Here is a 24,031-nt window from a genome sequence, read left to right as displayed (position 1 = left end):
TGTTTACACAAATTGGATCATACCATACATAATTTGGACTTAATTTTTTTTTTTTTTGGACTTAATTTTTCACCCAATGTTGTAACTTGCCGTGTACCTATTCATAGATTTACCATGTTCCTTTTAATAACACACAAGCACTCTTATGGTAAAGAGAAGAAAACTTAGGATAAGAACAGTAAGACTCTATAGAAACTGTTCACAAACCTACGTATATTTAGTCCTAACTTCTGAGTTTTGATAGGATTATCATCTGCCATATCAAATTCTGCTGGCATTACCAAAAGAGGATAGAGACTGTCTCCACCCCAATTCTTAGAGAGCTCAAGGCTTCAGATGAGCTGGGGAACGCATAGGTGAAGAAATCCTGGGCCACTTCTCTCCAGGCCAATCCCTAAGGGGAATGTGGAACAACTCTCAAACTCTTTATGGCGATCCCTAGCAGCTCGTGCCATGTACTTGGAGGGACAAGACACTGAGCGATGCTGCATGGTGAGAAGCACGCCAAGATTCAGGATGTTTCATCCCATAAATCCTGGGCAAATTGCAAAAATGGAATAAACTGAACACCTTCTCAGAAACTTCTTTAAAATGATGCACTGATGTCCTTCGTCAGTCTTAAGACACCGTTCCTTCCCATCTCTGAGAACGGACGGCATCTTTAAAACGGATGAGGTCTTACAGGTCGGCTGTGACTTAGCTGTCATTGCCCTAACTTCCCTCTTGCTTTCCTTTTCTGTACGCCCTAGAGGGAATGTGACGGAATCCACACCCAATAAAGCTAAAGGAGTTATTTCAGTGTAAGAGGTTAATCCTGGGATAAAAAAGCATTGTCGCTGCATCTGTCACAGCTGCGGCATCTTACGGCGTGTCTCAGAGTTGACACACGGTACAGAACGTTTCTGTAGCACTTGCTTCTATTTAGCAATATCATGCAATAATATATACATATTATTTTAATATATATATATATTAATTCCAATATATATAAAATATATATATTATTTTAATTCCAATGTAGTTTATAGTGTTATATTAGTTATACTAGGTGTACGATATGGAGATTCATCAATTCGATACATTGCTCAGTGCTCGTCATGGTAAGTGTACTCTTAATCCCCTTCTCCTATTTCTACAACCGCCCCCCCCAACCATCTGCATCTGTTCTCTATAGTTAAGAGTCTGTTTTTTGGTTCGTCTCTTTTCCCTTTCTTCATTTGTTTTGTTTCTTAAATTCCACATACGAGTGAAATCATATGGTATTGGTCTTTCTCTGACTGGCTTATTTTGCTTAGCATTATATTCTCCAGATGCAATGAGATATTTTTACTGAGAATTCCCACTACCCAAATTCTGGAATATATCTTTCTACCCACAAAGAACATCTACTGGGCTTCTTTACATAGATTTAATGTAGATTAATTGTGATGTCTGGGCGCACGCAGAATTTCTTGCAGGGCAGTCCTAGTACAGCCCAAGTGCCTCTAATGGGTAAGAGCCCCCCTCGGCTCAACATCTGTGAGGTGAAAGTGGGTGCACTTCCCATCAGGGCACACGCTTGCTTTTCACTATACACATACAGGAATGTCTTCTTCAGACTGTTACACACATACATTAATTTTATTTACAGAGAAAATTCTACCTCAGGGCAAAGAGTTCACCCATTTTCTGCATAACTTCTTCATGAGATAGTTTCACTTTCTTCCCAGCTTTTAAAGCCTATTTGGGAGGGAAAAAAAATACACACATACATACATACGTCCATACAAACATATCTCCAACAAGTGACAGGACCATATGAAGCACATTCTAGAGCAGATGTAAATACATCTCTTGGCTGATGTCTCTCAGTCATTTCTCTTTGAAATTTCAACATCTTATTAGGTAGAAATTGTATATTCCCTTGTTCCATTTCCCTTCTCAAGAGCATTTTCTAGGATCTACATTCCTAATCTCTTACTGAAAAAGCAGGGCCTCTTTTCCCAAGTATAACTCCGTCATTCTTTCACAGTAAAAACAAACAAAATTACAGTAAACCTGAGTTTTGGTGTATTCTGATATAACTTAATATGTACTTTTCAAGCCACTATTTGTCTCATAATTCAGCAAAATACTTTTCAATCAAGAAGACTGGTCATAATCCTCTTCCTTAGAGAGGAAATAGCTCACTTTTTAAAAAAAGATAGTTATGTTAAAAATATTACACCACCAGAAGAAAGTAATTAGAATTCTAAGTTTTCAAAAGTAAAAAAATATATATATCTAAAATTTTTAATTTTAGATATAATGAATGTTCTGTTTTTGCTTAAATTCAGTGTAGCTTTTCTAGCATTTATTACTACTTTATTGCACTCCTAAGTATATTGTTAGGGTGGGAAAATAGTATTTTTCCCAAATAGAAATCAATCCTTGAAAACAAGCATAAAATTGGTATAATTACCTCTGGAATTGACTGAATAGACTCAACAAATTTATCCAGTGATGCCTCCCAAATAGCCAGTTTCACTGGGGGAAGAAAATGAATAACAATGGAACATTTTTTCATCATCATATTCATGTTTACACAGAATGCATAATTAATTGCCCGGTACCTTCACCACCATTTCAACAAGAGTTTAAGAAGCAAATGTGCTAACAATGTGCAAGTGTAACTTAAGAATAGTTCATTATCATTATCAAGGACAGCACTAAAGTGAAAAAGAGGGAGGAAGCCCTGCTGGCAGACCAAAGCACTATTTGGTAGAATTCCTGATTTTCTGATGCTGCATCTCAGAAACCCAGAGAGGATAAGGTACACCCTGAAGGGAAGTGTGGCTCTGTGGACAGGGCAGGAACCAGGCCTTCCCCGCCTTCCCTCCTACTCCTTACTCTCCTCAGGGCTGTGTGTAAAGCTCACGAGTCCCCGAAGCCTCCTGGAGTGGTGTGGATAAGGCCACGTCAGCCGCAGCTGAGTGTAGGAGAGGGCCATACAATTCTTAGAGAACGTCTGCAGTTTTATTCAGTGCATGGATCTCTGACCCATCGCTGGGAGGAACCGGTGTGCGCTTCTCCCCAGAGGCCTGCGCCCAGTCACACTGGGCTTTCTCTGCCTGGATTAGAGACAACCCGAGAGCCACCACCACACAGAAGAGGAGAGGAAAACAAAGGGGATAACGATAGTACAAAAAATATTTTTGGAGAGGGTAAGCTTTATCCATACAGTTAATAAAGAATGAATAGTTTCAGCACAGACAACTCTACTTTATTCTCTGTATGTTTTTTTCTCTTGGAAAGAAAAGAAATGTTAAGGCTTTGCTGAGTAATCTGTGAAAACATGCCTAAATCTTTACTGAATGCTTAAACTTCCCCGATGAAATGAAAACTATGTAACACTTTTCTCTGATAAGTAGCATTAACTTACCTGAAAGGCAAAGAGCATTCGAGAAAGCAAATTTCTCTAGAATGGCGTCATCTATATCCAGCTCTGAATTTAATCTGATTTCCCCTCTGTGAAGTTTCGACTGTCCCCTGTGAAAAGGAAAAAAAAAACTATCTTCTAAATCTTAAAAAGTACTTTATTTTTTCTTTAAAAAATTTTTTTCTTTTATATATTTATATAAGTAGTCACCTTACACTCTTTCTAAAGGTCATTTTGGCAATTTGTACCGAGTCTTATAAATGTTCTTATACCCTTTGATCTGAGTACTTCCACTTTTAGGAATTTATCCTAAGGAAATAATCAAAGACACAAAGAAAGATCTGTGTAGGAAAACTTTTTTATGGTCAAATGTTTAACAGTAAAAAATCAGGAAAGAAACTAAATGTTCAATAGGAGAATGGTTCATTTATAGGAAATCCACACAGCAAAAATGAACAGGCGTGTTTTGATATTTCGTAGAAAGGAAAAATGACCACAATAAATTGCTAACGGATCAAATGCTGAATATAAAGCTATCTACACAGTGTCTAGATATCCAAAGTCACACTGACACGGTGGGAGCGGGGAGGGAGGTGGGGAAGTGGTGAAACAGCGAGGGCACGTGTGAGGGCTTTGGGAGGACTGGGAGACAGGGAAAGGGCGGGAACTTGGGAACATAAATGTCACAGGCAAATAGGAAACATATAGGGTAAACCGTCACAGAAGATGTGAGGCAAGAGATGGGCAAAGCGGTGGACCCAATGGGAGGCAGTGAGGCAGAATGTGCTGACAACCTCAGGCGGAAGGAAAAAGAAAAGACAAGACAGAGCAGAGGTGACAGGATGCTTTAATGAAGGAGCCTGGCCAACACCACAGAGTCGCCTGAGGCAGCCAACAGCTGGGACCCCCGGCAGGACTCATGGAACAGCCATAGCGGTGGCGCTGTGATGGGCTTTCTGGTGAAACCAAACATGGGCTCTGGGGTCCAAAGAGACCCCAATTGGGCACTTTACTCCTCCACAGAGTGTAAGATAATGAGCGTGCGTGCGTGCGTGTCTGTGGGTGCCTTGGAACAGTCTGATCTGGAAACAGAGCACAGAAGGGAAGTTCATGGGAAGCATAACCACAAGGCCAAGTGCTTAATAAGAAAATTAATAAAATTTTTTTTTTTTTTAATAGAGCAGAAATTCTCATAGTTTGGTTATAGGACCCATTTCTTTTTCTTTTTTTTTTTTTAAGATTTTATTTATTTATTTGACAGAGAGAGTTAGCAAGAGCAGGAACACAAGCAGGGGGAGTGGGAGAGGGAGAAGCAGACGTCCTGCTGAGTAGGGAGCCCAATACAGGGCTCGATATGGGGATTGATACGGGGCTCCATACGGGGCTCGATCCCAGGACTCTGGGATCATGACCTGAGCCACCCAGGTGCCCCATTCCATAGATATTTTTTTTTTTAAGATTTTATTTATTTGGCAGAGAGAGCACAAGCAGAGGGAGAGAGAGGGAGAAGCAGGCTTCCTGCAGAGCAGGGAGCCTGATGTGGGGCTCGATACCAGGACCCTGGGATCATGACCTGAGCCGAAGGCAGCCGCTCAACAGACTGAGCCACCCAGGCGCCCCGAAAATTAATAATATTCTATTAGCTCTTCCTCTGTTGTGTCTCTCAGGTTCACATCCTCACTTTCAAGTGCATCCACTCTGGGCCCAGGCCCTCACTCACTGGTCAGGTGCCCTTAGGGAGGACGACACATCTCCGAACCTTGCTCGAAAGCTGGTTCACGCCATTTGTAGGGCTTTTTGTCAGGACTAAATGAAAGGCTGCCTGGAGAGCACCTAGGACAGTGCCTGGCCCAGGACAAGTAGTTTACCTCTGTTGCCTGTTATTACTTAGCTCTGACCCCACCTTGTCTTTCTACAGCTGCTGTCACTTCCAAATTCTCCTAAAGCTCTGCTTTCATCACTTCCTTGAATACAAACCATTCTTTTTCTGCATTCCACTAGACAGGTAACTCCCCAAGGAAAAAGGCCTTTCTATCCTGTTCGCACTGCCACCTCTCTTCATTTTCCCCTGCTTGCTGAGACAAGAAAACCAGCTGGGATGCTGCCCACCCACACACCTTCCCTGGGAATGCTATGTAAGGCCCCCACTTCCTGCAGGCACCCTCACTTCTACGAGTGGTTCTCCTAGATCACACCCTCACCCATACTCAAAATCAACAGGGGAAAAATGGACTTACTTATGAGAAACCTTTACTAGAGTAACTTGCTAGGTTCATTCTGATGAAGGCAGATCATTTTACTGATTCAGGCTCCTTAGGACACTTAGCATTTTGGGGTTATACTATCTATTTATTTTAATTTATGGGTACCCTGACAAGTTGAAATAATTATGTTTACCTACTAATATTTATTATATTGTTTAGGCTTTAGATTTGTACCAATAACTTTTGTCTTAAAATTAGTCTCCAGGTGCATAAGCTGTTTACCGCCTCCACTGCTTGATGCCCTTTTTGTAAACTTGATAAAATGCTGCTTACTCTGTTTTTACGTAGTTAAGCTCTTCATTTTCCCAGTGCACCAGGGCGATTTCGTAGGGCTGGATTTCATGCTTTTCTAAGACTTGCATCACATGCTTCATCTAGAAGAGAAGGAAGAAAACCCAGAATTATACGGACTCTCTCAGTATAGAACTATGGTACAGGGTTAACGCTTGTAACATTTTTCATTACATTTGAGGACGTTTCTCCTGCTTAGTTTTAAATTAGCAATACTCGTGCCTCGGAGAAACCTCACTGGCTACGATCCTGTCACTGTGCAAAGCTCTTTTGTTTAGTTTTTAAGGAAAAGGCAAATTCTTTGTGATATTAAACTCACCAGGAGAATATATAGTTTTTATATTTAGAAAACACAGATTAGCATAAAGAAGAAAATAAAATTATCCTATTCCACAACCCAAAGAAAACCAACTAGTAACATTATGGTTTGTAGCCTTTAAATCTTTTAAAAAAATATGTAAGTTACAAAACTGTAAAAATTTAAATGATATCAAGGTATAAAAAGTGACAATTTCTCTCTGTTCTCCTGAATTCTTTTTTTTTATTTATTTGAGAGAGAGAGAGTGCACACGCATGCAAGCACACAAGTGGTGGGGAGGGCACAGGGGGAGGGAGAAGCAGACTCCCTGCTGAGCACGGATCCTGGAACTCCAGGATCCTGACCTGAGCAAGGCAGATGCTTAACTGACTGAGCCACGCAGGTGCCCCAAAATACAATCATTTTAGAAGACAGGAGTGCTAGGATAAATATCACATAATACAGAGCAAGTAAGTTGTGGATTATCTGTTAATTTATCTTCTAGTGGCTCAGATTATTGAGTGATAATTAATACTTTTTTTCTCAGAAAACTAAATTTTTACACGTTTATACTTTATGTATACTTACAGTTTTGTCTTTCACATTCCAGAACACAGCAGCTCCTTCTCTGATTTAAAAGAATAAAAGAACCAACTAAGTTAATGCTGGAAGTATATTCTTTAGGGCTATACATAAAGTCATGCTTAGGTAACTTCTAGAATATATCCAGAAGGCAATTTTTTAAAATGTGATTTATTACTTATTTGCCATTATGGTTCCTAGATGGAGTTGCTAAAACAAGAGCTATTATTGAACTCTTGATAAAACCTGAGCTCCCCCAAATTCACGATTTCTCACATGGCTTGCAGAATAAATATAATTGTAATACTATATAACTTCACGTATCTAGACTGTTTCATACCTGGTTCAATTCTGATGTACAGAATAAGGAAAATTTTGGGACCCGTCTTAGCTCTCATTAGGCAGATTCTGCTATAGGAAAAGAATAAAGGATCATGCTTTTAATAGTTGTGGAATAAAGAGACGGAGATAAATTAAAGCCAAAGACGGCTAAAAGCACCCATGGAATAATGCCGCCCATCCTTACAGTGCTTGGAGCAGTACGATGAAGACAGAGGAGGCCTCTGAATGACATGTTTGACATGCTGAGCTTTTTTTTTGGTGGCAAATTAGAAACAAAACAAAACAAAACAAAAAAAACAGAGAGAGAGAGAGAGAAGTTACGGCTCTGGGTTATTGCACTGGAGGAAGGAAAGGTAAAAATTCGGTGGTCCCCATCATTCAAACCTTTCTTAAGCACGGTGCTTATTAGCATATGTGTGGGTCAGCACTTTGCATGGGATACAAAGGTGAGTATGGCCTAGTTCCTATCCTGGAGGAACTCCTGATTTAGAAAAGACTGACAGACAGACCTCCAATTGCGGGTAGAGTGGTGAGTGCTTGGAGAGTTACGCAGAATGTCCTCTAGGATGTCCGCAGGAGGCCCCGTTCCCACGTAGGGCTAAGCCAAAGGAGAAAACAGGAGGTGGCAACAGGGTAGAGGGAACGCCCTGGGCTCAGAGAGAAGGTGTGAGGGAGCACGGCTGCATCTCGGAATAGACAGCTAGTTGTCTGCAAGGCTGTGGATGTGAGCAAGCAGTAGGCGATCAGGCCAGAGGCAGGGACAAGGAGTTGGGTCAAGTTCCACGGAATTTTAAGCAGGAGAGTGTAGGGATCAGAAGCGCCCGCTGAACACTGCTGCTGTCTGTGACAGGGAAAGAGACTGGCAGCGGGTGAGAAGAGAGGCAGGGGGACCAGGCAGCTGGCTGTGGTAACCCACCCGTGGAGGGTCTAGGAGGTGGATGGGATTAGTATCGAAAGCCACAGCAAGAGGGGTATTCCTTCAGAGTATCACTTGTGGGCAGATGGGAGGTCTTGGGGTCATGCCCCTCTCCTTTCAGGAAGGTGGGCTTTGCGGCGTGGCACTCGGAGGCCATGTGGGCTACGGAGCCCTTGAAATGTGCCCAGTCCACGCCGAGGGATGCTGGCAATGGAAACCACGCAGCGAGTTTCAAAGACTCAGTGTGAAAAGAACAGTGGAAAAATCCAATTAATTACTGACTGATTGAATGTTGAAATGATAGCATTGTGGATATGTTGGGTTAAATAAAACACATTATTGAAATTCATTTCAGGCGACATATATTATTGGTGTTTAAAATTAAACCTTTTTTTGGGGCGCCTGGGTGGCTCAGTTGGTTAAGCGACTGCCTTCGGCTCAGGTCATGATCCTGGAGTCCCTGGATCGAGTCCCGCATCGGGCTCCCTGCTCGGCAGGGAGTCTGCTTCTCCCTCTGACCCTCCCCCCTCTCATGTGCTTGCTCTCTCTCATTCTCTCTCTCTCAAATAAATAAATAAAAAATCTTTAAAAAAAAAAAAAATAAATAAAATAAAATAAAATTAAACCTTTTTTTTTAACTTTTAAAAATGTGGCTACTAGAATATGTATTATTACATATGAGGCATGCATTGTATTTCTACTGGATGGTGTTCATCTAAAGGCCCTCGGAAATCCAAATTCCTCAAATCCAAAGAGGGCACTATTCTACTTGGGCCACGTGTTGAACTCTTGATTATCTCCAAAGTTATGTCAAAAGGAAGGTAAGGCATTGACAGGAACCAAGCTGCAGCTTCCAGTTATCATCAACCATAAGCACTGTTATCACAAAGATCTTATCAAAGTTTGGGTTCTTACAGACACTCCGTGTGTTTCTGCTCTGTCATAGAACAATCCCACGACTGTGGGCAATTCCCTTAATCTCTCTCACCCTGAGTTTCCCCAGCTGCAAAATGGGAATAATAGGGCTCCTCAAGAGCTGTGAGGACAAGATGAAATTATTTTAAGTGGTTTCTATTATCATAACCATTCTCACTCAGCCACTTGGGAGTATTTGGTGTTAAAACAACCTTTAACGAAAAGGAGTAAGTATATGTGACTCAGGGTTCCAGTCTGATGTCTCTGGAGAGGTAAGGTGGTCTAAAACTAAAGCAAAAGAGTTACAAAAGGAGAAAAAAAGGAAGAAAAGACAGCAGGGTGGTAGCATGAATCTGGTAGGGAGCCCTGAAGATGAATGGAAAATAGGCTGCTTTACATACTCTCAGGAAACAAAAATCCAGATTTATAAATAAAGGCAAGCCATGGAAAAATTATTTATTTTAAAAATTATTTGTTTTATCAGGATTTACCAGAAAATTCCTAAAACTGACAAAGTCTCCTAGATCAAATAAGAATCAAAGGAGAAATTTAAATCATAAGTAAACTTTGGACATATTTACTATTAAGGGAGGAGGTACACCTTCAAGTTTAAGGAACATGTTATCTAGACAGCAACATGCAGAAGAATGGAACTGGACCACTTTCTTACACCATACACATAAATAAATTCAAAATGGGTGGAAGACCTAAATGTGAGACAGGAAACCATCAAAATCCTAGAGGAGAACACAGGCAGCAACCTCTTTGACTTAGGCTGTAGTAATTTCTTACTAGACATATCACTGGAGGCAAGGGCAACAAAAGCAAAAAAGAACCAGTGGGACTTCATCAAGATAAAAAGCTTCTGCACAGTGAAGGAACAATCAACAAAACTGAAAGGCAGCCTATGGAATGGGAGAAGATATCTGCAAATGACGTATCAGATAAAGGGTTAGTATCCAAAATCTATGAAAAACTTACCAAACTCAACACCCAAAAAACAAATAATTCCGGTTAAGAAATGGGCAGAAGACATGAAAAGACACTTCTCCAAAGAACACACACAGATGGCTAACAGGCACATGAAAGGATGCTCAACATCACTCAGCATCAGAGAAATACAAATCAAAATCATGATGAGATACCACCTCACACGTGTCAGAATGGATAAAATTAGCAACACATAAAACAACAGATGTTGGCGAGGATGCGGAGAAAGGGGAACCATCTTGTTGGTGGGAATTCAAACTGGCATAGTCACTCTGGAAAACTGTATAAAGTTTTCTCAAAAAGTTGAGAACAGAACTACCCTATGATCCAGCAACTGCATTACTAGGTATTTACCCAAAGGACACAAAAATACAGATCCGAAGGGCCACATGCACCCCGATACATATAACAGCAGTATCAATAATAGCCAAACTATGGAAAGAGCCCAGAGGTCCATCAACAGATGAATGGATAAAGAAGAAGTGGTGTATATATAGAATGGAATATTACTCAGCCATCAAAAGAATGAAATCTTGCCATTTGCATCGACGTGGATGGAGCATTACGCTAAGTGAAATAAGTCAGTCAAAGAAAGACAAATACTGTATGATCTCACTCACATGTGGAATTTAAGAAACAAAACAGATGAACATATGGGAAGGGAGGGAAAAGAGAGAGAGATGGAAACAAACCATATGCGACTCTTAACAATAGAGAACAAACAGAGGGTTGATGGGAGGTGGGTGAGGGGATGGACTAGACGGGTGATGTGTATTAAGGAGGGCACTTGTTATGATGAGCACTGGGTGTTATATATATATAAGTGAGGAATCACCAAATTCTATTCCTAAAACCAATATCACACTATATGTTATTAGTTAGAATTTAAATAAAAATTTGAGAAAGAAAAAAATTACAATGTAGAAAAGGTGCAAAATGCAGAAAGATAAAAATAAACCATCTGTGGTTCTACCCCTTGGAGAGAGAAAAAAAAAAAAGACCACATTATCTGACCACAGTCCCATTTCCCAGTAGGGTTGCTCTCTTGTCTTACCTGAAGAAGAATATTGTTCCAGGATCACCTTCTTTAGCAGAGTGTTCCACACCCATCACCAAAATATTTGCTGCATCTGTGATTTAAAATAAAGGCATGAAAAGCTACCATCATAAAGTGACTCCAGGTTTACAAGTCACCTATGAGCTTTTAATAAAATCCTTATGATCATTCCTTCATATACCATTAAGTGCTCTGTAACATTCTGTCCGTTTTTAGGTTTCTGAAAGCATTTAACATATGAAAATGAAACGACTATAAGAAAGTACTTTCATAAAACACTGGAACACCTGTGACACTATTATTAGTACTACTTAAAACCACTCACTGACACCCATTTTCATTCAGTAATCACTAGTCCAGTTAATGATGATTAAAGTCTTAGTTTTAATATAACTAAGATTCAAGAATTAAACTCTCTACAAAATTCTCTTCCTTTAAATATCATTTTGCTAACATAATTTTAATATTCTCAAAGTTTTCATTTTGATGAATTTTATATTATATATAGTGTGAGACAACAGAAAATATACAGAAACAAAGATATTGACCATTTCAAAACATATCTGAGTTCAAAGCTATTCATGAGAAACAACACTGTAGTCACCTATAACTATTTAAATATTTGTAACCTTTTACATATTATTAAATATATATTAATATACATATATTCATCAGTAAGTAGTTGCTTTATATATTAGCATAGTGAATATTTGTTGTAAGTATAAAATATTCTGTAACATAAATTATAAATATACACGAATATGTCAACTAACAAATATATTAATGTTAATATGCAAAACCTAAAATTACCTAAACCTAAAATTAGGACCAACAAAATTTCAGAGTTCCTAGTAGAGGCTGGGGAATGGGGCGTTCAGATAAAAACCAAATCCTACACTACCTTTTTGGGGTGAGCTCTAACTTCCCTAAGCACGACATCCTACAGAGAGCAAAGTTCACCTACGCAGCCAAGAGCAACATAAATGACATGGAAAAGACCCAGGGCAGCGGGCCTGGCACTAGAAGCTAGCCAGGCTGTAATGCACAGGGTCACCCTGCTGACAGCCTTTGAAATCAGTCAAGGATACACCTGGAAAATTTATTATCTTCATGGTTCTGGACATAGCTCTGTTTTTCTCAGTCAATTATGCTTGTTTCTACCATCAAATAGCACAAAGAGTCTGTTCCGATCACCAAAGCTGAAAGAGCACAATGACATTTCAAGTGTTTCTTATGGGGTCAATGACTCTCTGAAAAATTTTCTATGTAGCACGGAGGTTTTCAACCTGCTATTTTTGCTACTTTGTGGTAAATTCATGAATCTCCATCACAGTGTTCCAAGTTACCTAGTCTTTAATATAAAATAGGCTATTTTTTTCAAGACTCCTTCCTGATACTATCCTAAAATCCTGTTAAGTTTATTTTAATTCTCTTTTTCGACATTCCTTATATTTCTCTTTTCGTTAATTTTGTTAGTTTTAAAGTATTGGATTGTACTGGTAAATTTTTCTAAAAAGGCTCTCCCTGCATTTCTATTAATTGCATGGTTCTTCTATAACACTAAAACAACTTTTCAATGCAACAGAAATGAAGTGTCACAGCCTTTGATCATCCCAAGTCACAGTGATCCTACAAATAAAGCTTAATAAACCATACTGATTTTAATCTGAGAGCTAAGTTCTCTGTAAATACATTTTAATTTCTTATCTTTGCCATTTGTATAAGAAGACTCAACATCATTTTTGTGATACAATCCTTTATTTTTTTTTAAAGATTGATTTTAGAGAGAGAGCACACACATGAGAGCGTGCGGTGGGTGGGGGGGTACAGAGGGAGAGGGAGAGAGTCCCAAGCAGACTCCCCATTGAGCACGGAGTGCAATACGGGGCTCGATCTCACGACCCTGATCATGACCTGAGCAGAAACCAAGAGCTGGATGCTTAACCAAGTGTGCCACCCAGGTGCCCCTGATATAATCTTTTAAGTAGAAAATGGAAGGTAAACAAATGCATATTTAAGGCATATCACAGGAAAATTCTTTTCTAATATATTTTACCATACTGGCCCCAGGTTCAAGAAGATGTACCTCTAGGCAAGCTTGTTACTTCAACATATCCATAGGAGGCCAGATCCTGAGAGAGAGTCCCGAGATGATATTCATCTGCAGTTGCAAACGCTGTGCAGTGCATCAGGTCCTGTTTTGGCGAGATTAGCATGACATGGGTTACCAAGAGGTTAAAATGTCTGACGGCTATCACCTTCCAGGACTCCATATTGCAAAGCAAGCTCTTGAGAGTTTTCATTAAACGTCTCAAAGATTCATACAAGGGATATGATAAGGGTGAAGAGAAAGAAGGAACAGGGAGATGGATTTCAGCCCAATCTGTGAAAGGACTTTCTCCTACCAGCCACCAAAAAGATGTAATGGGCTGTCCAGAAAAGAGAGCTGCTCTCCGAGTGTGGTGTTGCAAGCGCAGATCGAACAAAAGATACGGAGAGGATTAAGGCATCATATGGCCCTGGGTGGAATGATATTTACAGTCTCTCCAAACCTGCGTTTCCATGACTTTTTCACAGCAACATTACTATTTGAGGCCATTTGATAATATGTCACTAGCCCTGTACCGCAGAGATTACTTTAAACCTACAAAGGAAGTACAGAACTTTTACTCCGGTTACTACTCAACAAAAAGTTGCCTTTATCTGAGGATGTGTCTGGGTTTCGCTCGTGCATGGAGTCTCGTCTGTGTACACACGTGTCCATCTGGGCTGTGTGTGCGTGTGTGTGCGCAGCACACAGACAGTAAGGGACACGGCACAGCACAGTGCTTTTGTCACACTGTCAGTCACAACCCATCAGTGAGGCCTGCTACCGATTTACTTGGCCCAAACCAGCTTTTAGAAAGAATTAAATACAACAAAATAGAAAATATTATAGTACATCATTCACAGTACAGGTAAATGTTATTTCATGAAGTTTTTTTTGGTCACTTACACATGTCTAAGTTCATATGATGTAAAATATATTTCTTACTAGGGGATGAAGTCCATTGAGTTCAAAGCTACTGGCAAAGGCTTCATGAGTTCAGTGCAGAATCTGAATGGTTTTTAAGAAAAAAATCAGAAGGACAAAATACCTTATAGGATTGTTGTGAAGTTTAAACAAGCAGATGAATGTCAATTGCTCAGAATCATGGCTAGCACAAATGGTCAATATTTGTGAGATTATAATTATTACTATTGCATGTACGGGTATGCTTAAACCATGAAAGTTTATGAGAGGTGAAAAAGTTTATCAAGTAATTTACATCCGAATTTTCATATGTTCATAATTTATATTTCCAATCAGAACGTGGGTCATTCTATGCTTATTTGATACATATGCTGCTTTGGCCCACCACCAGTTAAAAGAGCTTTATGAGTCACTGAATCAAAATTTACTCCTAGGAGTTACTCATCTCAACACTAAGCCCTTTCCCTTTCTGTTACATTCCTAGTACAAAGTTTCAGAAAAGTCGTATATTATATATTAATTCCTTCCCCTCTCCCACATTTGTTATCTAACTCCTGGCCCTATCTCAGGAATTGGCCTAACTCTGCTTTGCCTTTTCCTTAAATCGGTTATGCCGTTTTAATGTGTGGTTTAAAAAGTAGCAGAGGAATAAACAGAGGACCTGAGGATACACACAAACTGAAAAACCTAAAATCAATCCAATATCCATTCATCAGCAAAATGATTTTAACTTAATTAGAAAAGAAAAAAAAAAAGGAAAGTCAGACCAACAGCAATTGCTGTTGAATGTGAGGATAAATGAATGCAGGACACCTTTTGCAGGTAGGTATCTGACAAGCTGATTCCCAGAGTCACTCTGAAGGTAAGAACATGCTGATGTACAAATCATATGGATCCATACAGCCAGAGTACAGATAGTATAGTTACAGAGGAATCAATTACGTGCTTAAGATTTAGAATGCTAGCACTGGGCGCCTAGGTGGCTCAGATGGTTGGGCGTCTGCCTTCGGCTCAGGTCGTGATCTCAGGGTCCTGGGATCGAGTCCTGCATCGGGCTCCCTGCTCCTTGGGAGCCTGCTTCTCCCTCTGCCTCTCTCTCAGTCTCTGTCTCTCATGAATAAATAAATAAAATCTTTAAAAAAAAAAAAAGGTTTAGAATGCTAGCACTATCTGTTCTTTTAAGGGTCCATGGAGTTAGAAAGAGCTGACAGGACATGTGAATAAGCTGGATGAAAGAGAGGAATCCTGGTAACGGGCATCAGGTATGGCCACAGTGGGCAGGCTCCGGTCTGCAGGAGACCCAACAAATTTACTGAAGCTTGCCAAGCAAAATCACAGTATATTAGTTTGGATGTGAGAATTATTTCTGTGATTACTACAGTTGACATGCTTAGTCTGGGCCGGATGGAGAAGAGTAGGAAGCACAAAAAAGATAAGAGATGAGGAGAGGGGTGCCTGGGTGGCTCAGTTGGTTAAGCGTCCGACTCTTGATCTCAGCTCAGGTCTTGATCTCAGCATTGTGAGTTCAAGCCCCGCACTGGGCTCTAGGCTGAGTGTGGAGCCTACTTAAAAAAATTAAAAAAAAAAAAATTGGGGGCACCTGGGTGGTTCAGTTGGTGAAGCGTCTGCCTTCAGCTCAGGTCACGATCCCAGGGTCCTGGGATCGAGACCCCAAATAGGGCTCCTTGCTCGGTGGGGGGCCCGCTTCTCCCTCGCCCTTTGCCTGCCGCTCTCCCTGCTTGTGCTCTTGCTCTCTGTCAAGTAAATAAGTAAAATCTTAAAAAAAAGAAAAGGCCCCTTTAAAAAAAAATTAAAAAAAAGAGATGAGGCGATAAGGGGGCCCCAGTCCAAGAACCAGTCCAGTGAATGATCTTTCCATAACTGTACCGAAAGTGGCGGAGGCCAACTGTCTCTAGAATCAGAATTGTAAACTCCAACTCAAAAGGTGACCCATCTAGTCTTTTTAAGATTTGAATTCATCGTCAACAACAAATTGAGATTTCACACAAAACCCAGATTTCCACCAACTTTTGATCAAGTGCAAGATCTGGCAATGATCAACTAAGGTGGAGGACGGGGTCCCAGTTCTCCAGTGCACCCAGTCCCTCCCACTCCCTGCTGTCTCTTGCCTGCTTCACCATCATCTGTTACGGACCAGACTCGTCCGTGCTAAGAAGGTATACTATTCTGCATTCTCAAGGATGGGACAAGGCAAGGCATTCAGTCATTACTTCCATGAGAAAATATATTCTGAGTCCCAAAGAGATTAAAAATAAATCTTGAGGGGCACCTGGGGGGCTTAGTTGTTAGGCGTCTGCCTTCGGCTCGGGTCATGGTCCCAGGGTCCTGGGATCGAGCCCCACATTGGGCTCCCTGCTCCGCGGGAAGCCTGCTTCTCCCTCTCCCACTCCCCCTGCTTGTGTTCCCTCTCTCTCTGTGTCTCTCTCTGTCAAATAAATAAATAAAATCTTAAAAAAAAAAAATAAATCTTAAAACACAATCTGTTTTTACTTAGCCATTCCAAGGATTTTTGCAGACTTTCTGAAGATTGTCACCTTTCCCTCTCTCACTGTCTCATGTTTGGTTTGGCTCACAGTTCTGGCCAGGGTCACACAGCTTATCTGGCTTGCCACTCCACTTTCTGTATCCTCCTTATGCATCTCGGATCTCAGTCTCTCTTTAACTGATGGCTTCTTCTATTAATAAATGATTCACAAAGTTCTTCAGTTTGATTTGTTAGATCTTTTTTTTAGCTTTATATCCTTTATGTTTCAAGACCGTACTCAAATCCATTTGGTAAAGGGAAAGAGAGGCCCATGGAGTTTGTTGTGTTCACATTTTTTTCCCCGTTAATGATATTGTTACATTGTGAGAAGCTTTTGTTTTTATACATGTCTTTTTCTGGGTTTTTATAATGAATCACATATCTATATGTAGAGAGAGCAAATTTCAGGATTTAGGATAGGGATCAACAACTCATTCTTAAATAAACGAATTACTGTGCCAAATTAACCTAAAATAGTTACTGGATTTAACACCTAAGTTTAGGCCTTTCTATTTTAAAATGTTAAAAAAACAAAAACAAAACCCTAAAACCCAAAGCCAAGAAAGCCACGGTGTTTCAATATGTGTTTCATTTTCCTGGCCACAGAAAACATGTTCCAGCAGATGGGGCTAGAAATCTATATATGATTCTTGTTTTAGCGCATCACACACTCTGATGGAACACTTTTCTTGAAAAAGAAAGTTTATTTTTATTCACATTCTAGTACTGAAGAAAATTAATGCATTACTGTAATGTTGCTTCTATATCGCGGAAAGAAAAATGCATGTTTTCCCTGTTATGTACAGACTGCAGATAAAAGTTAGAAAACACAAATACATTTTACATCACCGGTATGATGCTTTGCCTTTCAAACTTCTGACCACCCCCCGTGGTGGGAAAGCCTTTTGTACACACAGTGCACACAGCATGGGTGCCCGTACCCGTACCCGACAGAAAACAGTATTAGCTCTACCACGAGTCGTACATTCTGATGCTTTCTAAAAAACCCACCCAAGAACAGACAGACAACTCTTAACCCGCTAGTTAACTCTGCAGTACACAGTAGGGCGTTCCTCTGAAAACCACGAGCAGGCTCCTGGCGTCTTCCCTTTCGTGCCCATCCCCATGCTGCTCAGAACAGTGGCTGTCATCCTCCAGCAGGCTCCTCCTGAGACACACCAACAGGAAGCACTGCTGCCCTGATAAACTATGGGCCAACGGCACATGGGTTGAGTATCTTAGTAGGTTAATCTCTGCAAATGACACCAGGTAAAGATTGGATTCCAGTAGAGAGGGTGATTAACCTCATTCAGTCAATTCTGGGAGCATGCTGTGTGGCAGAGGAAGAGGGCGAGCTCAGGAGCTTGTGTGGGGATCCAGACAAAGCACACCTACTCTCTGGTACAAAGCAGAGTCCTTCCTGTCTCAGTCCAGAGGGGGAGAAAGGGCTATACCGCCACAAAGGGTTTGCCAGCCCCATGACGCGAATGTGGAAAGGAGTGGCCCTCCATCTGGGGCAGATAAAAGCCAGTCTTTGGCCCTGGGGATAGAGTACCTCATCACACCTCAAGACTGTGTCCGCCTATGAAAAGTACGATCATCAGAAATAATGTTCCAAGGGGCTCCTGGCTGGCTCAGTGGGAAGAACATGTGACTCTTGATCTCAGGGTCATGAGGTTGAGCCCTACACTGGGTGTAGAGATTACTTAAAAAAAAAAAAAAAAATGAATGAGTGAATCAATTCCTAACTTCATCACCTGAGGATCAATAGTGAAGATGTATAGACCTTTCTGAAGGAAGTCAACTATGCAGTAAGAAAAAAAACAAAACAAAACAACACAAATTAAACATGCTCAGGGTCTACTTCTCAGAATCAAGATTTTAAGACAATCTAACCTGTTTTCTGATAGAGTCAGAAGGCCTGATCAAGCTTTAAATATTCTACATTCCCATTTTTAATGTTGATGACCATGGACATCAAAGATCCCTTTGCCTCTCTTCTCTCTTTTCCAATTTAATAAACATTTATTAAGTATAAGGCACTGTTCTAGGTATTATGCAAGATACAAAAGCTAGCAAAGGGCTTGATCTTGACCTTAAATAGTATTGATCATTTAGAAGGGAAATGCAATGTAGCTGAGAAACTCCCATAAACCTCTTAACAGTGAATAAAAAAGCCCCCTTCAGCCCTCAAAGGCTAAAAAAGCAAAAACCTCTCACTCTTTTCTGATTGTACCTTGCCATATCATTTCACTACCCGATCCCATACAGTTACCACAGGCTAATGAGTGCTTACCTGTCTGTATAGCTACTAAAAAATGACTTTTTTAATTTGATGAATTCCTAGTTTGAATTTTTTTTAAATGGGTGTTTTTTACAGTACGATTCCAACACTGGACTTAATACTAGTCTTCTTCCTTAAAGTTTCCTTAAGTCAATAACTAATCTTTTCATAAACTATATTTTTATATTTAATTGCCTATACTTTTTCTTTATACATACTATTGATTTTTAAAACTAAGATGTTGATTCCCTGGGGCACTAGGGTGGCTCAGTCGGTTAAGCGTCTGACTCTTGATTTTGGCTCAAGTCATGATCTCAGGGTTGTGAAATCGAGTCCCACCTTGGGCCACCACCACGCTTTTTTTTTTTTTTAATATTTTATTTATTTGACAGAGAGAGACACAGCGAGAGAGGGAACACAAGCAGGGGGAGTGGGAGAGGGAGAAGCAGGCTTCCCGCCGAGCAGCGAGCCCGATGTGGGGCTCGATCCCAGGACCCTGGGATCATGACCTGAGCCGAAGGCAGACGCTTAACGACTGAGCCACCCAGGCGCCCCATCCCACCACACATTTTTACCTCATTCACAGACAGAACTGGGAGGTTGGTCCTGGATGGCTGCCTGGTCCTCGATGCTTTTAGTGGTCTCTTGATTTGCGGAAAGTCTTGTTTAGAAACAAGTGTTTCTGTTGATGGAGATGAGTAATGCCGCTCTAATATTTTTATAAACCACTTAGAACCTAATAGATTCGGTTTGTGAGTCACTTTCCTGTGAGTACCAAAAGATTTCCTGGTTGGAAGGTGTACTCTTTCATCTTGGCAATGCACAGCATTTAATGGAGAAAGTATGCTTGTATTTGAGATTTTCTGATTCATTTCCAGGACCGGGGACTTACTCAAACCACCAGCTGCTGTACCAGGAAAGAACAAATCCAAATTTTGACTTCTCGTCATGGTGCTGCATGTTGTAGTCTCAAATTCTTTAAGTGGTTTTAATGTTCGATGAACAAGTTTTTGGCATTGACATACTTTTGATAAAATACAGTGAGATCCGGCCAGGGCTCTGAACAGTCTGGCTGACATTACCACATCCCAAGCTAAAAGAAAAAGAATTAGAAGTTCAAGGTGTTTTTGTTTTTACATGTTTTCAAATATACACAATATTCTCCTAGGTAATAAGCATATTTTTTAAAATTAATTTATTATTATTTTTTTAATGTAGTGTTCCATGATTCATTGTTTGTGTATAACACCCAGTGCTCCATGCAGAACGTGCCCTCTTTAATACCCATCACCGGGCTAACCCATCCTCCTCTCCCCCTCCCCTCTAAAACCCTCAGTTTGTTTCTCAGAGTCCATAGTGTCTCATGGTTCATCTCCCCCTCCGATTCCCCTCCTTCATTTTTCCTTTCCTACTATCTTCTTTTTTTTTTTTTTTAAACATATAATGTATTATTTGTTTCAGAGATACAGGTCTGTGAGTCATCAGTCTTAACACAATTCACAGCGCTCACCATAGGTAATAAGCATCTTTCTGTAAAAACATTTGCAAAACAAATACACCTTAACCTAAGTCTAGTAAAAGAATGAGGTTAAAAAAATAAATACAAGCGTAATTACAACCTAGGCTTTTCCAATTCCAAAGATGATACAGTAACCACTGTGCTATATTACCTACCTCTAGAAGGAAGAAGACCAGGGCGAGTCACAGCAATGTTTAGAAGCTACTGCTTTCAAAATATCTCAAAAACTGGAATTCTGTGTTTAGTTCTAGTCCAACTAGCTAGATAGTTCACCTTTAATTAGTACTATTCCTTGCCAGTTGAACCAGTGGGTTTTAAAGAAACTAATTATAAAATATTTTAGAAATTTGTATACACTGGTTCTCCTATTCTCTTCTAGGATATTCTTACCTTGAAACTAAAGACTGCCTGCACACAGAGGCCACACAAAGCACCAGGACAAAGAACGCAAAAGTGACAGGACAAACAAGAGGTGTGTTTTCTCTCTGTCTTTGCAGAGAAAGACAGATGTAGCATTTAAGGTGTCCAACACACACACAAAATTTAGGTTTTGTTAAAAACTGGGGCACATCTCAGGAAAGTTAAATTTTAATTGTACAAACTAACTGTAAAGGTTAAAAGTATATTAGATTGTTAATTACTCTGAAAGCTCTGCATAAGCTTTGTGCATCATCAGCAACTGCAACCTCATATGCTCGGTTTCAAGCATTCTACTCCAAACTCCATGTCTGGTGTTTCAAACTCATTCCTCTTCCTCAATTCCAGCAATTCTTCAACCCCAACAGGACCTAACAATTTAATGATCCAAACACCCTTTTAGCACCCCTCATTCCCTACACCTCACTTTTGCCACGCTCAGTATACATCCTGTGGTCTACCATCTCTCTCTCTCTCCCCCATAGACCTCAAATCCCTTGCATCCTCTCTCTTCCACATGCCCATGTCACATCACATCCACCGAAATTAAATATAACTCACCTAATATGTGCCTGCCTCTGAACGTGGCTACAGACAACCAGCCAACCAACCATGCCAACTGGTCTCACTTTAAAGTCATGACCACTTTCTTCAGGAGCGCCTTTCATGCTGCTCAACAACCATAACCTGTTTCCCTACCAGAGTCTACTCTGTGCTCTCTCCTCATACCTCCAATGTCTCCTCTTCCTTTCTCATTCTTAACAACGATCTTGCTTCCTCTTTCGTTGACAATCAGAAGAGAATTTCCACAAGCTCTCACCATGATCCACCTGCCCACCTACTACTTCTGTGCCCATGTATTTTGTCTTCCCTTCTGCTGCCACAGATGAGCTGCCCGTGGTCTCATCTGGTACCAGGTCCTCCATGTGCACACCAAGTCTCATCCCTGCCTGCCTCTAGTAGGAATGGTTAAACCCTTCTTTTCTCTTTCATGCTATTTATTTTTCCTTCTTTTCAGCATTTTTTAAAAAGATTTTATTTATTTATCCCAGAGAGAGAGAGCATGAGGAAGTGAAGAGGGAGAGGGTCAAGCAGACTCTGCGCTGAGCACAGAGCCCAATGCAGGGCTTGATCTCAGGATCCTGAGATCATGACCTAAGCTGAAACCAAGAGTCAGATGCTTAACTGACTGAGCCACTCAGGTGTCCCTTTCCAGCATATTCTTATTAGCATATGACTATGCTTTAATTTCTCTCTATCTTATAAAAACAACTCTCCCCTGACCCTATCTTTCCTTCCGTACACTATTCCTTTTCTCTCAGTTCCTTTCCTTTAAAAGGAGTTTTATTAACTGTCTCTAACTCCTCTGATTTTCTTGAATCCACTTCAGTCAGGCTTTCATCCCTACCACTTCGCCAAAACCCACTTGTGAAGGCCACCAATGACCTCTATATTTCTAAGTCCAATGGTCACTTCTCATCTTCATTTTACCTGACTTATCAGCAACATCAGATTAGTTGATCACCTGGAAGCACCTTCTTCATTTGGCTTCTGGTATTCGATACTGGCCATTTTCCTCCTACCTCATTGGTTGTACCTTCCATCTCTTTTGTGTTTTCCTATCCCCTCAACAATCAAAAGCACCACGGCTCAGTATTTGGGCCACTTTCCTTCTCTATTCTCAGCTCCTTATATGCAACCTACACATTGATGAATAGCAAACATTTATCCCTAAGTCACTCTGATAAATAGCAAATATTTATTCCTAAACTGCTCTGATATGCATGAAAAACATAACAAGCCTAATACTGAGCTTCTGAAATCTTCCCACAAATGCTATTCTTCCCACAGTCTTCCCCATTCACAAAATAGCAATTATATTCTCATCTTTGCTAAAGGCAAAAACCTACAATCCACCTTGCCTCTTCATTCCCCATACCCAATAGGTCAGCAAATCCCACTGGCTTTATTTGCACCAGGTCTCAACTGACACTGCTACCACCCTGGTCCAAGCTGCTGTCTTTCCCATGATTATTGTACTAGCCACCTAACGGGTCTCCCAGTTTCTGTTCTTCGCCTCCTACAGATTCTTCTCAACACAGCAGCTAAAGTAATCCTTTGAAGATCTATGTCGGATCACATCTTTCCTCTTGCACCAAATGTGATGCTGGCCTCTCATCTTACTTGAAATGAAAGCCAAAGACCTTAAAATGGATGCATGGGCCTACATTCTCTGCCCTTTATCTCCACCTTAACATCTCCTACAGCTCTATGCCTTGCTCATTTTGCTCCATTCACTATGGATTTGGGTACTTTTTGTGCTGACTGTTCCTTATGCTCTTCTCCTAAGAATCTGTAAGGCTCATTCCCTCACCTCCTTCAGATCTTTGCTCCAACAGACTTCTACCCAGTGAAGTCTTCTCAAACCACTTCATTTAAAATGCACAACTGACTATCTTCCTCCCCTGTGTATTTCTCCATTGCATTGAACATCACTTGAATGCCTTGTATTTCTAATTTGTCAATTCATATAACAAAGATGAACTGAGTTCCTACCATGTGCCAGATTTTGTCCTAATTGCTGATAATACACATGAAAATAAAACAGACAAAAATCCCTACCTTTTGAAACTTACATCACATTGGAGATGACAGAGCATAAACCGGGTAAGTCAGTAAAATATATGTTAAGTAGTGACAAAGGTAGGGGCGCCTGGCTGGCTCAGTCGGTGGAGCCTGGGGCTCTTGATCTCCGGGCTGTGAGTTTGAGCCCCATGTTGGGTGTAGACATTATTAAAAAAAAAAAAAAAATTATTAAAAAAAATAGTGACAAAGCTAAAGTAGAAAACAGAAGAGGAAAGAATAGATTTCTCTCTCCCTTCCGTAGAATGTAAGCTTCTTGAGGATAAGATCTGTCTTCCCTTCATGCTGTGTCTTCTGTGATCACAGTGCCCAGTATACAGTAGGTATTTAATTCATGTTTTCTAAATGAAATACAAGGCAGCTACTCAGTTACTGGGCACATTTCCTACTTCTTAACAATAATACCAAATAAGAAAACAGTATCAGCCAGATTACGATTCAACGGATAACGCGCTAATCTTTGGGAGCATGCCTTCCAATTCCTTAAGCGCATTTTTCTTTTTTTTAATCTTTGCGGTAAGCGCTATGCACTGGCTCAAAAAAAGGTTCAGTAAGTGT

The 24,031-nt window shown here is 40.5% G+C and overlaps 1 protein-coding gene and 1 non-coding gene across 3 annotated transcripts in view; both read right to left on the bottom strand.

Moving 5' to 3' along the window:
* The window catches only part of RMND1 (required for meiotic nuclear division 1 homolog), a 41,260-nt gene that overhangs the window by 16,872 nt on the left and 357 nt on the right, over nucleotides 1–24,031 (bottom strand). Inside the window, exons 2-9 of one of the 2 annotated variants that reach the window (XM_032407650.1) lie at nucleotides 19,470–19,987; nucleotides 13,139–13,247; nucleotides 11,050–11,125; nucleotides 6,839–6,878; nucleotides 5,935–6,035; nucleotides 3,401–3,507; nucleotides 2,441–2,505; nucleotides 1,643–1,719 (exon numbers count right to left, since the gene is read on the bottom strand). In XM_032407650.1, the coding sequence (XP_032263541.1) occupies nucleotides 1,643–1,719; nucleotides 2,441–2,505; nucleotides 3,401–3,507; nucleotides 5,935–6,035; nucleotides 6,839–6,878; nucleotides 11,050–11,125; nucleotides 13,139–13,247; nucleotides 19,470–19,973 (1,079 nt within the window). In that variant the 5' untranslated portion in view covers nucleotides 19,974–19,987. The remainder of the gene's footprint in view (nucleotides 1–1,642; nucleotides 1,720–2,440; nucleotides 2,506–3,400; nucleotides 3,508–5,934; nucleotides 6,036–6,838; nucleotides 6,879–11,049; nucleotides 11,126–13,138; nucleotides 13,248–19,469; nucleotides 19,988–24,031) is intronic. The other variant, XM_032407651.1, reaches the window with a different exon arrangement.
* On the bottom strand, nucleotides 6,082–6,219 carry LOC116634833. Its single transcript, XR_004300058.1, has one exon. It is a non-coding gene; the product is annotated as a U4 spliceosomal RNA (small nuclear RNA).

This window comes from Phoca vitulina, unplaced genomic scaffold (assembly GCF_004348235.1).
Source record: "Phoca vitulina isolate PV1807 unplaced genomic scaffold, GSC_HSeal_1.0 scaffold9, whole genome shotgun sequence".
Classification (NCBI taxonomy): Eukaryota; Metazoa; Chordata; class Mammalia; order Carnivora; family Phocidae; genus Phoca; species Phoca vitulina.
This window is presented reverse-complemented; position numbering and strand designations above follow the sequence as displayed.